Below are 13,866 nucleotides of genomic sequence, written 5' to 3'. Positions count from 1 at the left end.
ACTTCCACCACATAAGCGTATAGCACTACACCTGATTTATACAGTTCTGGGTATCATATGCATGGTTTGTGCGTGCTAAGCCAGTGCCCTACCCACTGAGTTACCCATCTGTTATCTTGGAGGACAAATTTTCTTGTCACTACCACGCAAAAATCCTCTGGAATATGTTAAACTCAGACCAAGAGCTTTTTCCAACCCCAAAGCTAAGATTGTCAGCAGAGAGCATTGCAGAGGTTACCCTATTTATATCAAAATATTCAAAACTGACTTGACTCCTGGCTTCTTTTCATATGTAACTGTAAAACTTCTATAAACAGTTTCTGCATTACACATGCTATTGAGGGTTATATGAATCTGTGTTCCTGAGCTTTGGTCTCTCATATTTGACTCAAGAATAAACTATTTTATATTCTCTTTGAGGTTAAAAAGTCTATTTTTTAAAAAAATATTAATCTGTTTATTCTTTTTTATTTTATTTATTTTTAATACAATCATTTCTCATTTATATAGCTATCCCCCTTCCTACTTCCTTCCCTCCTCTTGTTTCACCCTTCCCCCCACATCACTCCCCACTCCTCAGAAAGGGTAAGGCTTCCTTCCCATGAGGAGTCAACAAAGTCTGACACATCACTTTGAGGCAGGACCAAGGCCCTTCCCCCTATATCTAGGCTGAGCAAGGGATCCCTCCATAGAGAATGTGCTCCAAGATGCCAGATCAAGCACTAGGGATAAATCCTGGTCCCACTGCCAGTGTTCCCATGACTGCTCAAGCCTCACAACTGTTCCCCACATTCACTGGGCCTAGTTTGCTCCTATGCAGATTCCCTTACTATCAGTCCAGAGTCAGCGAGCTCTCACTAGCTTAGGTCAGCTGTTTCTGTGGGTGTCACCATCATGGTCTTGACCCCTTTGCTCATATTATCACTCCTCCCTCTCTTGGGCTGGTTTCCGGAAGCTTGACCCAGTTCTTCACTGTGGATCTCTGTGTCTGCTTCCATCAGTTGCTGTCTGAAGGTTCTATGATGATAGTTAGGTAGTCATTAGTGGAAGGCTCTTTAGGCATCCTCTCCGCTGTTGCTTGGAGTCTTAGCTGGGGTCATCCTTGAGGATTCCTGGGAATTTCCCCAGTGCCGGGTTTCTCTCTAGCTCCTTAATGTCTCCTTCAATCAAGATATCTCTTTCTTTTTCTCTCCCTCTCTGTCCTTTCCCCTTCTTGAGCATCTTGTTTCTTCATGTTCTTCTCCTCCTTCCCCTTCTTCCCTCCCTCTCCTCTTCCACCCTCCCATCTCCCCCCCCCCACACACACACTCCCAATTTTCTCAAGATATTTTTTCTGTTTCCCTTTCCCAGGGGGATCCATGTATGTCTCTCTTAAGGTTCTCCTTGTTACCTAGCTTCTAATCTATTTATTCTTATGTGTATGAATCTTTTGTCTGCCTGTATGCATGTTCTACTTATTCTTACATGTACAAATCTTCTGTCTGCATGTATGCGTGTACACCATGTGTGTGCCTGGTGCCCACGTCGGATCCTCTGGAACTGGAGTGGTTCTGAGCCACCATGTGAGTGCTGCAAATCAAACCTGGGTGATCTGCTACTGAGCCATCGTCTGCAGCCTGAGAAGAGTGTTTCGTACTGTCTCTTTACTGACTGGTGCTTCTCATGGTTCTCCACACAGGTTCTTCTACTTTTGCAGCCCTGACCTTTTTCCTCTGTCTTTCTTGGAAGACTCTCCTGAGATTGGCGGGGTGATGGTTTTGAGAAACCACACCCAGCTTATTTCCTGTGCGTTGCTCGCCCTCTCATTTCACTCCACCCCCTCGTCTTCAGTTCCTTTTTAAGGTTTGCTCTAAAGCCTGCCCTACCTAAGTCCACTTTAAAACCTTGCTCATTTGTTCCTGCCATAACTTCTCATCTAGTTCAAAGCTTCGTTGTCTCCCATGCTGGAGGATAGCAGAAAAGAGCAGGCACAGTGCAAAGAGACATAAGGAAAAAAGGTACTGATCTCTGGAGGGCATGGTTCGGACTCATAACCTTGACATATTTCTGCATGAGGAAAATACATGGGGAATTCACGATAGCTGAAACATTACTCAGGCAAAGTCTGACCCTGAGTTTCAATAAAATGAAAGTACTGATGCCTGACATGGCCACTTCATAGGTCCCTGGGGTGATCAGGATCATGGGACATCATGTCCAGTGCCAGGCACTGAGTTGGCCTGGTGTCTTTTCTTCCTGCTGACCACTTGCGATGATGGCTACAAGAGTTCACAGGATAAAGAGAAGCCATCACCTCCATTGTGAACATCAGAAATATCTTCACTTTTGAAATGATTACAGATACTCTGTCTCGGGGACTATGACTCACTTTCTGAATCTCCCATAGTGTCGTAGGTTAAAAAAAAAGTTCATTTAGACTCAATAAATTAGAATGAGACCACAAGGGTAAGAAGAAATCCATTCTTTCAAGCTAAGAAATTGTTCCTGATGATGTCCAGTGGTGAAGAATTTGAAATTTCACACCATGAATTTTCCATGAGGGAAGATTGCCAGGCAGGAGAAACAGGGCTAAGGCATTGTAAAACCACGCTGGTGTACAGGTCTCAGGGAGATGAGCTAGCCCTGTGTGGAGGAGATCTGAGTGACACTCATGCCAGGCTTCTCTGCCTGGCGTTCTTGGCACAGACTGGCTTCAAGTCTAGGGATGCACTGTCTGCAGGGCCCTTTGTAATTTTCTCATGGACTTTCTGCCCACTCATGCTTGGGTGGGCACCTCTGTGTCTTAAGCTCCTGACTGAATCTCTATGGTTGAGTTTTAAGAATCAAAGGTTATAACAATAATACATACCATATTAAATACAGTGCTTTTTTGTGCGAGGAGAAAGCTCAGAGATTTTATTGGGTTTTCTGAGTGGGAAACCCTCAGGACAGACTAAAGGTACCTTTAATACACAAACCAGGTGTGGTGGCACATCCTAGCCCTCAGGAATAAGGAGGCAGAACTCTGTGAGTTCAAAGCCAGCTGGGTCTACAGAACAGCCAGGGGGAAAAAAAAGAGAAGATCCTCCCACCCTAGCGTACCGCCTCATACACAACTTCCTGATTCTGCTGTTCTCTGCCTGTTCTCACAGTTGTCGCTGGTGTTCCTGAGAAGCTTTGAAAAGTAGCATGTGTTACTTCAGAAAACAGGAATGGTGTCTGGTCCTGGAACTGCTACTCCTGCCTGTGATATCGGGACTTCAAGGTAGTTTCCACCAAGTGTCTGCTTGTGGTTGTGCACTGAAGGCATGGCCAGCCGGGAAAGGGGAGATGGGACATAGTTCAGCCCTAGAAATGGGTGGGATCTTGGGCAGGGCGCTTCCATGCTGGCGGTAGGGCTATGGGGAGGCTGGGGAGCCTTTTTTAGCTCCGGAAAATCAGGCCCCGTTTCTTTTCACTAGGGGACATGAGAAACAGGACCCAGGGAGATGGGGAAGTAGGGCCCCCTGCATTGTAACTCATGGCTGTTGGCCTATAAAATTACAGGAACTTGTTTTTAAGTAAAAGAAGCTCTCCATGGAGGGGTGCTCCGTTGTTCAGTTGTCATGTTTTCTGTTCAGAAGCAATGTGTCCCATTAGGTGTTGGGGATTTTATTTATGTAAAGAGTCCTGCCCTGAGCTAAAATAAAAGGTAAACAACCATGTCAGAGACAGATCCAGATTTCAGCACTGTGGGTGAAAAGTCATGAGCAAGAAGTTACACAGCATTGTAAAACCGCGCTGGTGTACAGGTCTCAGGGAGATGAACTAGCCCTGTGTGGAGGAGATCTGAGTGACACTCATGCCATGCTTCTCCGCCTGGCGTTCTTGGCACAGACTGGCTTCAAGTCTAGGGATGCATTATCTGCAGGGCCCTTTGTAATTTTCCTGACCACCCTGGGCTGCTTCAGCTCATAGCACAGTATTACGGCCGTTGACATGGAAGCTGATAGGAAGCGTTGGTCAACTGCTGAGACCAAGTTGGCCAAATTGAACTTTATTGTTTGCCTAGAATGGAGCATCCCTCTTGACTCTGGGCCTTTCTGTCTAGAATTCTGTGTACCCTCAACTCATCCTGCCTCACCACAGTCTGCCATTTTCATGTGTCTTCCTCCAGGAAACCTTGCTGCTCAGCAATAGTTTATGACTTGCTTTTTATTTCCTTCTTGAGTCAGCATCCAGTATTTGCCTGGAGCACAGCAAATACTCAGTAAATAACCATTAAACAAACGAATGAGTAACTTCAAAATCTTCCTTTCGGTCTACATGTCCATAACTTCATGAGCATTTGACAAGCTTCTTCTCTTTTGTAATGTTTGCCTTCAGGGTAAAGTCTGAGAAACATTCTCTACAACTCTTCCCTCTTCGTTTTTAGAGTTCTAAGCTGTCCATTTCCAAGGAGATGATGCGGGAGCATCCTCTGCTCCTGAGTGGCATTTTGCTATCTCCCTACAGGTAGAAGTGTGCACTGGAATTGGCATGATACTGGGACCCGGAAGAACTGGTGTTTGTTTGTTTGTTTGTGGTTTTTTGTCTGGACTCCATCCTGTAGGGCCTTTTAGAATCCTCCACTCTAAAATGGGCGTGATGTCACACTTCCTATGTCTCTGAGGAATTTCTAGTCAGACTCCATGAAGTTGTAAAATGTGAAGCTGCACCCAGGACACACATGCAGCATGAGGTAGAGGGGAGTGGGGGATACACATAAATGAACTCTCAGATACCCAACTCTCACCTGTGCCTCAGATCTGGATTTCTGTTCTGTTCTTCTTTTTTTTTCAAGCGTCTACTCTAGATGTTCCAGACATGTGTTCAGAATTTGACTCCCCATTTTCGTTCTGACTTTTTCTTGCTGTTTAATGAGCCCCCCCAAAGTACAAGTGCCGAAAATAGTAGCTACAACTGATTTCACTCATGAGATGGAGGTGGGTTTCACTAGGTTACTTTTCATTTAAGGAATCTCTCCTAATTGCCAGCGAGACCATGGTGGAGCCTAAAGTCATTTGAAAAGCATTTTATTCATGTGGTAAATGTCTAACTAACTGTAGTGGCTCCTACGGTCAGTTAAGACAAACCAGTCAATGGTGTCTGTTATTTCTCATCTAGCTTTGTGAGTCACCCCTCAGCACTCTGTTCACTAAGGCAGTCATGAAGGCCTATCCAGCTGCAAGAGGACAGGACATCATCATTATTGTTCTTTGAGACAGGGTCTCTTGTAACCCAGGCTGGCCTCACATTTGCTGTGTAGCTAAGAACAGTCTTGAACTTGCAGTCTTACTGCCTCTCCTTCCCAACTGTTGGGATTACAGATTTGAACTACCATCTCTGACCTCAAGGGGAGGGACCAGAAACCCATCTAATAATGGGAGGGGTGTTAAAAAGGCAAAGCTGGAGAGTAGGGCCTCCGACATGTCAAATACTCTATCCCTGGGCAACGTCCTCAGCTCCAACTTAAAATAAAAAGTCCCATAGCCAAGCGTGGTGCTGCGTGCTGCTAATCTCAGCACTTGGGTGCAGCTCCGCGAGTTCCAGGCCATCTCGGTCCACACAACAAGTTCCAGGATGGCCAGGGTCACATGAGAAAGGTCACGTGTTAAACAAACAAAAATAAAAATTAAAAACAAAAGCCCTTCCATAGTTTCTCTCCTCCCCAACTTTCCTGTTCTTTCATAGTTATCTGCCTTGACTAATAGCACGCCCATTTCTGCAGTTTCTCAAGCTAGAATTCTAGTAGCTATCCTCAGTCTTTTCTTTCCCTTGCTTTCACAACCAGATATGTGCTAGTTTATCTATCTCCATTGTCTTTCATCCTGGACCAAATGATCACTTTCTGGTGTTGACCAGCAGTAGCACGACCAATCCTAATTGCTCTTTTTGGTCCATTCCCTGTACCTACCTGATTTGAACACTGCTATTGATGTAAATTTTCTAAAATAGTTATGTTTATTTCACCTTTTTTAATGTGAAACTCCTCAATAACTTCTATGACAAATGAGAGAGCCCAAATTTTGAATACAAAGTTCATACACCATCTTGCAGTCACCCCTGTCCTCACCCTGCCTGTGCTCATCTCATTTTAAACGAATTTTGCCTTTGTCATCTTTGAATGCTCGGTGCTATGATTAGTTAATTGGATCATTAGAGATAGGAAGAACCACCCTAAATTTGTCCTCATCTTCATGTGGTACCCTATATAAAGGGCAAGGAAAGAGGAAGCTTTTGCTCTTTGCCTGCTAGTCCTCATTCTTGCTGGCAAGTCCATTTCTTTACTGGTATTGGTGCCTACTTTTCAGAATTCTTTTGTATACTGAAGACCAACTTAGACATTCACCCCTATGAACTGATAACCACTGGGTTCTTGGACTCTCTGTCAGGAGACAGCCATTGTTGGGCTACAGTCTGTGAGCCATTCTAATAAATCCCCTTTCTATCAGTTCTGTGATTCTAGGGAACCTTGGCTTACACAACAATTTAAGTCATTTCAGTCCCTAAACCAAGCAAACAAAATGGAAACCTCTTTTCACCTTCCACAACCTTCCACACGCTCCATCCTCCTTCCCATTCACACTGTGGAACCTTGAGAGGATGGCTCATATCTGCTTCTCCTTCTCTACATTCGGAATCCATATCAAACCGGCCTACTACGCTCATTCTATCCCCTGTCTCAGAAAAGATCACCCTGGGTATTGTTACCAAGACCTAAATGTAAGGTCTTAATAGTTCCTAAATGGGTTTACATAGGTTTCTTAAATATTTGGTCTCCAGAGAAACCCTGTCTCAAAAAAAAAAAAAATGTTTTGTCTCATCAGCGCACTCCAGGTGACACCACACCCTTGTCTTCAAGACTCATCTCCCTTTCTTCCTTAAGAATTTTACTAAAACTACAAGATTTGTGGTTCTGATAATCAGAATTTCTTCTTTAGAACATTTTTCTCTTTCCTGATCAATGCCTTGGCTTGAAATCACCCCCCCCCCCGTGTGTGTGTGTGTGTGTGTGTGTGTGTGTGTGTGTGCGCACGCGCATGACTTAAGGGACTCACCATGTAGCAGCTTGGATCACGATTCTACTGTCCAATTTTCAAGTGCTGGGATACATTCACTTGCTGTCCCAACAGATATAATTATGCCTTTCTAACAGACAGGTTATGTGGATGGACAGAAGCAGGATTATCTCCATTCCTACTATGAGCTACAGGGAAACACTGTTACTTTGCCCTCAGTGCCTGCACACACCACCCACTGCTTTGTCGTCTTGCCAACAGTCATCATCCCCTTTACTCTTGTCTCACTTGTCTTCCGAAGAATGACCGCAACCCTCATGAAGGCACAGCAAGCCTTGAGCCACCAACGGACCACTGCCTTAATTTTGCAAGCAGCCGTCCCCGGTGATTAGGTCAGCCTTTTTTAAGAGTTGCTACACGCAGATGGTTGAGGGCGGCGATGCAACATCCTGTTCACCACGGCTTCTCACCGCTCCCCTACGTGGGACGGGGCTGGGGCTCAGTTTCCTCTTTTATTCTATCATGAGGTTTTCCATCTCCTGAGTGTAAGCTGACGCTTGTCGGAGAGGCTGTCCTGGATGACTTAAGTGAGTTCTTCATGGATGAGGGTGGGGAACTTTTGTCCCAGTGCCTGTGGTACTTTTGGTTATCTCCAATAAGGAAGTGCTACAGGTGTCTGGTGGGCCAAGGACAGTTAGAACCTTAGATTCTTAGAATCACAGAACAGATTTCTCTTTTGCAAAAAAAAAAAAAAAAAAAAAAAAAAAAAAGTGTATCATTTGGCCCTAAATACCAAAATATCAATGGTAAATCACTGCCTGAGGCCACATATTAAAACCACATGGAAATAAGAATGAGAGGAAATATGGAATGCATAGCCAAAGACTTAAAATCCTGGACTTGATGGCACATGGCTCTTACCCCAGCATTTAGGCAGCTAAGGCAGGAGAATCTGTTATTTAAGACCATCTTTGACTACATGGTGAGGTTGAGCTCAACCTAGGTTACATGACATTTTATCTAAGAACAGCTACAACAAAAAGCTCCGTGGGAATATTCTCTTATCATATGCTCTCTACTAGGCCAGGCACCTGCACGCATTGCTGCTGTCAAAGCCCAGAGAGTCCAGGGCATCAGACTGTACAGTATCTGGTTTTTTTTTTTTTTTAGACTTAAGTGATTCTATGAAGGATATGGTAAAATATGGACTGGGCCAATCAGAAGCAACTTGGAACCAAGTGTCAGGGTATGTCTGCATAGGTCAAAGGACGGGGCAATTGGTATGAGCAAGTGCAGGGAAACCACCAAACTAGATCACCCTGTGGCTAGACAAAGTTTAGAGTGGGACAGACATCTCAGAGAGTAGAGAGCAGTGGTCGGGCAGGAGGAGAGCTTCTATACGACAGGCAGCAGGGTGGGAGTCTCTAGAGGCCACAGGCTTTTGAGTTAACTTTGCTTGCAGTGGTCTGCCATTAGGGACAGAGAAGGGAAATGGTGGCTTTCCTGAAGAACAGAGACCCACATCACAAGGTGTCTGAGGCGTGTTGAGTTTAGGTCTCAGTTTACCTGGTAGGATTCTTCTGTTCACCTGGGCTGAGCCATCATCTTAGGACATCATCCGTAGCACTGCCGTTTTGGGGCCTGCTTTGTAACCTAACAGACAAGTTCTCTGAAGCGATAGGTAGGTTGAAAGAATGAACGGATCCTGAAGTGAACGGCTGAATTTTGAAAGCTGTGGGACCATAGATGTTTCTATCTTTTGGTAGTTGAAGAGGAGGCTCTTGAACAGTCCTGATGCTATGTGGCAGGGACACGGCAGGGGGATGTCACCACGGGCAGAGGGGATATTCCAGGGCATCATGTATTTGCCTACATGGGTGGCAATGCCTTACATGGAAGAGTGTATAAAACACGTAATTACATCCTTTTGAGCTCAAGCTAAACATCCCCCAATTCTAGTTCCTCTTAGACGGATCAGAAAATACCCACAAGTCTGAAATCACCCAACATGAAAGCCATGAAAAGGCTGTGCTGTTGGACTGAAAACAACCAGTAGCCCCCACTGAATGTTTAAATTACTATTTAATAAAATTTGTTGATACAGAAAGACACTGTTAAGGCACCTACAAGCACATAAGGGATTGTCCTGGTCAGGTTTTTTCAGGCGGCACAAGCTGGAGTTATCCAGGAAGAAGAACCTCAATTGAGAAAATGCCTTCATCTGTAGATCATTTTGTAATTAAAGATTATTGTGAGTGGGCTGAGCCAGTGGGGTCAGTGTCATCCCTGAGCAGGTGGTCCTGAGTTGTATAAGGAAGCAGACTGAGCAAGTCACTCAGTAGCAATCCTCCGTGATTTCCGCTTCAGCTCCTGACTCCAGCTTCCTGCCTTGAGTTTCTGTTCTGACTTCCCTCAGTGATGGGGTGTGACCTCATACTTGTAAGCTGAACTCTCCCTTTCCAGTTGCTTTTGGTTACGGGACTTTGTCACAGCAACAGAACACGAACTCGGAAGCTTCAGCGACATCACTTTACAGTAATTCTGCCTCAAAACCAAACTTCCTCAGATAATTCTTTATGAAAATCATCAGTTCCTACTTTCTAATGATTTGCGTTTAAGAAAATGCAAGTACCTATGTTAACATAAGCTATTTTACAGGAAATTTTGAAAAAATAATATTAAATTTTTGTTTTATTTTATTATTAATAATATCATTAATTTTCTGTTTTTCTTTTGAGAGAATCTTGCTATGTAGCCCAGTATAGCCTGAAATTCACTATATAGCCAGTCTGACCCCAAACTCATGATCTTTCTGCCTCAAGCCTCTCTAGTTCTGGGATTACAGGTCACTGTACCTGGTTGAATTTTTTTAGAGCAAAAGTAAAAGATTACTAAAAGAAAAATACCTTAACTGATTATCTTCAACCCTTTCACTACCCCCTTTCTTCACCCATTCCCCTTCACTCCATGCCATCCACTGTGTTCTTTTTGGTGTTGGTTAAATATGGCAGGCACACTCCCACCACAGGGCCTTTGCTGTAGATCTTCCTCTACCTGGCTCAGGCATGGCAGATATCTGTTAGGTTTCCTTTCTTCTTGAAGCCTTTGCTCAGATGCAACAAACTCATTACCTTATACATGACATCTCCCTGATCTATCTCTGCCTGTACTCATAACCCTGCTTTCTCTTTTCTCATAGCAATCATCACTGCCTAATATGCTGCATGATATATTCAGTTATTGTATTTCATTACTCTTTTTCTTTATATTGAAAGTAGATATTTTTCATATAATATATCCTGATTATGGTTTCCTCTCCCTCTACTCCTCCTAGTTCCTCTCCACTACCTCTCCCAACTGGATCCACTCCCTTTCTGTCTCTTATTAGGAAACAGACAGGCTTCTATAGGATAATAATAAAATACAACAAAATAAAATATAGTAAGTTAAAAAATGATCACACTGAATTGGACAAGACAAAACAATTAGAATAAAAAGAGCTCAAGAGAACATACGAGAATCAGAGACACACTAGTTCACACACTCAAGAATGAAAAGAACTCAAGAGAACATACAAGAATTAGAGACACACTTGTTCACACACTCAGGAATCTCAAAAATGCACTAAACTGGAAACCATAATGTATGCACAGAGGACTTGATGCAGCCCCATACATGCCCTTTAAATGCAGCTTTATCCTATCAGACTTCAAATGAGCTTCGATCATGTTGATTTAAAGGACCTTCTTTTCTTGGTCTCTTCCATCCCCTCTGGCTCTTACGCTCTTTCTGACTCCTCTTCCATGGAGTTCCCTGAGCTCTGAGCAGAAGGATTTGATAAAGACAGCCCATCTAGAGCTGAGTATTCTAAGGTTTTCACTCTGCATAATGTGTGGCTGTGAGTCTCTGCATCTGGTCCCATCTCCTGCAGGAGGAACCTTCTTTGATGATGGCTGAATAAGGTACTGATGTAGCAGAACACCGTTAGGATTCATTTTATTGATAAAGGGTTTTTGTTTCATTTTGTTTTTCTAGAACAGTAGCATTTGGTTTTAACCAAAGTCCCTGGGCTATCTAGTCTCTGGTTCTTGGTGAGTCAAAGAGTGTCAGGTATGGGTTCCATCTCATGGAGTGGGCCTTAAGTCAAATCAGATATTGGTTGGTTACTCCCACAAGATTTGTGCTACCATTGTCCTAGCATATCTTGCAGGCAGGATACCATTGTAGATCAAGGGTTTGTAGCTGGATTGGTGTTTACTTTTCTTTTTTGGTAGGATGAGAATACATTCTTATACCAAGATGCTAGCATACAGAGGGGAAGGCTCTCTCTGTAGGCACAAACTCAACTTCTCCATGTTCAATGAGTTTTGTAGGTGTTGTTTTCAACAATGGAGACTTGCTGTCCATTTGTGGAAAGCAACTTACAGTCTCGGCAATGGTCAGAGATTTTTTTTGGAATTCCCATGAGACGTTCTACTTTGACAACAACTCAATTCAGCATAACCCAATCCTGGTACTGGAAGCTTCATTTAGTGACAAGAGATGACCAGTTTGGACTATGTCTCTCCCATTATTTGGTGATTTTTAATTTATATCAATTTCATACATGTATATATAATAGGAAGATTCTACTGTATTAGGTTTCCAAAACACCCCTCAAATTGCCCTTAATTTTAGGTGTTTCTCCCCATATTCCCTCCCTCAGGACCTTTTCCCCTCAGCCTCCTTACTTGGCCCTCCTATCCTGGTCATATCTACACATTACTATCTATTCTATTTCCCTTTCCTAAGGAGACATATCTGTACCCCGAGTTCCTTACTCTATACTTGACCTCTGTAGCTTTATGAATTGTAGCTTGGTTATCATTGATTTAACAGCTAATATAAGTGAATTATATACTATATTTGTCTTGAGTTATCTCCCTCAAGTTGATTTTTTTTCTAGTTCCATCCATTTACCTGCAAAATTCATGATGTCATTTTTTAAGCAGATGAATAACACTCCATTGTGTAAATGTTCTACTTTTTTAAAAAATCCATTCTTCTGATGAAGGACATCTAGGGGGTTTCCAATTTCTGGTTGTCCAGAATTTCCAAATTCTGGTTATTATTAATAGAACACCAATGAACACTGTTGAGCAGGTACCTCTGTAGTAGGATAAACCATCCTTTAGATGCCCAAGAGTGGTGTCTTACTTAGGGTTTCTATTGTGAAGAGACACCATGACCATAGCAACTCTTATAAATGAAAACATTTAATTGTCATGGCTGTCTTATAGTTTCAGAGGTTCTGTTCATCATCAAGGCGGGAAGCATGGAGGCAGGGAGGTAGACATAGTTCTGAAAGAGTAACTGAGAGTCATAAATCTTGCAGGCAACAGGAAATTGACTGAGTCAATGGGCTGTATCCTGAGCATAAAAAACACCTCAAAGTGCACACCCACAGTAACACACTTACTCTAACAAGGCCATACCTACTTCAACAAAGCCTCACCTCCTTATAGTAACACTCCCTACGGGGTAATGGGGGCCAATTACATTCAAACTACCACAAGTGGTAGATTCATTTCCATCTTCCTGAAGAAACACCATATTGATTTCCATAGTGGCTGTACAAGTTTTTATTCCCACCAGTAATTGATGAATGTTCCCTTTACTCCACATCCTGAACAGCATGAGCTGTCACTTGTGTTATTGCTCTTAGCCATTCTGACAGGTATAAGATAAAATCTCAAGGTAGTTTCAACTTGCATTTCCTGGATGACTAAAGATCTTGGCCATTTCTTTAAGTGTTTCTTGGCTATTTGACTTCCCTATGTTGAGAATTCTTTGTTTAGATTGGTACCCTGATTTTTTATAAACAGCTTTTTTATTTAAGTAACATTTTTTCATTTATTTTATATACCAACCAAAAGATGGATGCTAAAAAGAAATCCCACACTAGCTCGGAAATGAGTATAATAAAGAGTTATTTATTTAGGGGTAGACTCATAGATCACAGTCCTCTTCATGAATGGAGAACAGGAACCAAATCCAGCACCTGGAAGAGAGAGGGAACATGAGCTTTACATCAGCATTTATAGTATAAGAGGCCATGCCCAAGTGGGTGGGTAACTTAAAGGCTACTGGCTGTAGGATTTCCTACAGCACCCTCCCTCCTCTCCTCCTACCCCTCCCCTTTCCTATCTACCTCCATCCCCATCTACTTTTTCTCCATCTCCATTCAGAAAGGGGCAGGCCTCCTATAGGCTTGCACAAAGCATGGCACATCAAGTTGAGGCAGGACAAGTTCCTCCCCTTATGTCAAGGCAAGGCCAAATAATCCAGCATGGGGAACAGGTTACCAAAAGTCAGCTAAGTGCCAAGGAGAGGCCCTACTCTCACTGTTAGAAGCCTCACTAAGAGACAAAACTCCAAACTGTTACACACATGCAGAGGGACTAGGTCGGTACCATTCAGGCTCCCTGATTGTTGGTCCAGTATCCATGAGCTCCCATGAGCTCAGGTCTGCTGAATCTGTGGGTTTCCTCATCATGATCTCCCTGGCTGGTATAACCCCCCTTCCCTTTCTTCCACAAGACTCTTGGAGCTGAGCACAGTGCTTGTCTATGGATCTCTGCCTCTGCTTCCAAAAGTGATTCGATAGAGTATCTCTGATGACAATTATGGAAGTCATCAATGTGCTTACAGTAGATGGCCAGATCAGGCACCCTCTCCGTCATTTCTAGGAGTCTTAGTTGGGGTCATCCTTGTGGGTTCCTGAGGGGGTTTCCTGGCATCACCTACAGATGGGAAAAGATCCTCACCAACCCCACATCTGACAGAGTGTTGATCTCCAAAATATATA

General features: G+C 43.4%; 1 protein-coding gene across 2 annotated transcripts in view; it reads left to right on the top strand.

Annotated features, from left to right (window-relative positions):
• Positions 1–3,140: 3,140 nt before the first annotated feature.
• The window catches only part of Cd48 (CD48 molecule), a 34,077-nt gene continuing 23,351 nt past the window's right edge, over positions 3,141–13,866 (top strand). Inside the window, exon 1 of one of the 2 annotated variants that reach the window (XM_041643556.1) lies at positions 3,141–3,244. In XM_041643556.1, coding sequence (XP_041499490.1) covers positions 3,169–3,244 — 76 coding nt within the window. In that variant the 5' untranslated portion in view covers positions 3,141–3,168. The remainder of the gene's footprint in view (positions 3,245–13,866) is intronic. The other variant, XM_041643557.1, reaches the window with a different exon arrangement.

The sequence above is a fragment of the Microtus oregoni genome, unplaced genomic scaffold, assembly GCF_018167655.1.
Source record: "Microtus oregoni isolate MIOR12 unplaced genomic scaffold, Mior012 000086F_ref0000336, whole genome shotgun sequence".
NCBI classification, from domain to species: Eukaryota; Metazoa; Chordata; class Mammalia; order Rodentia; family Cricetidae; genus Microtus; species Microtus oregoni.
Note: the sequence above shows the minus strand (reverse complement) of the source record. Positions and strands in the feature narration are given on the sequence as shown.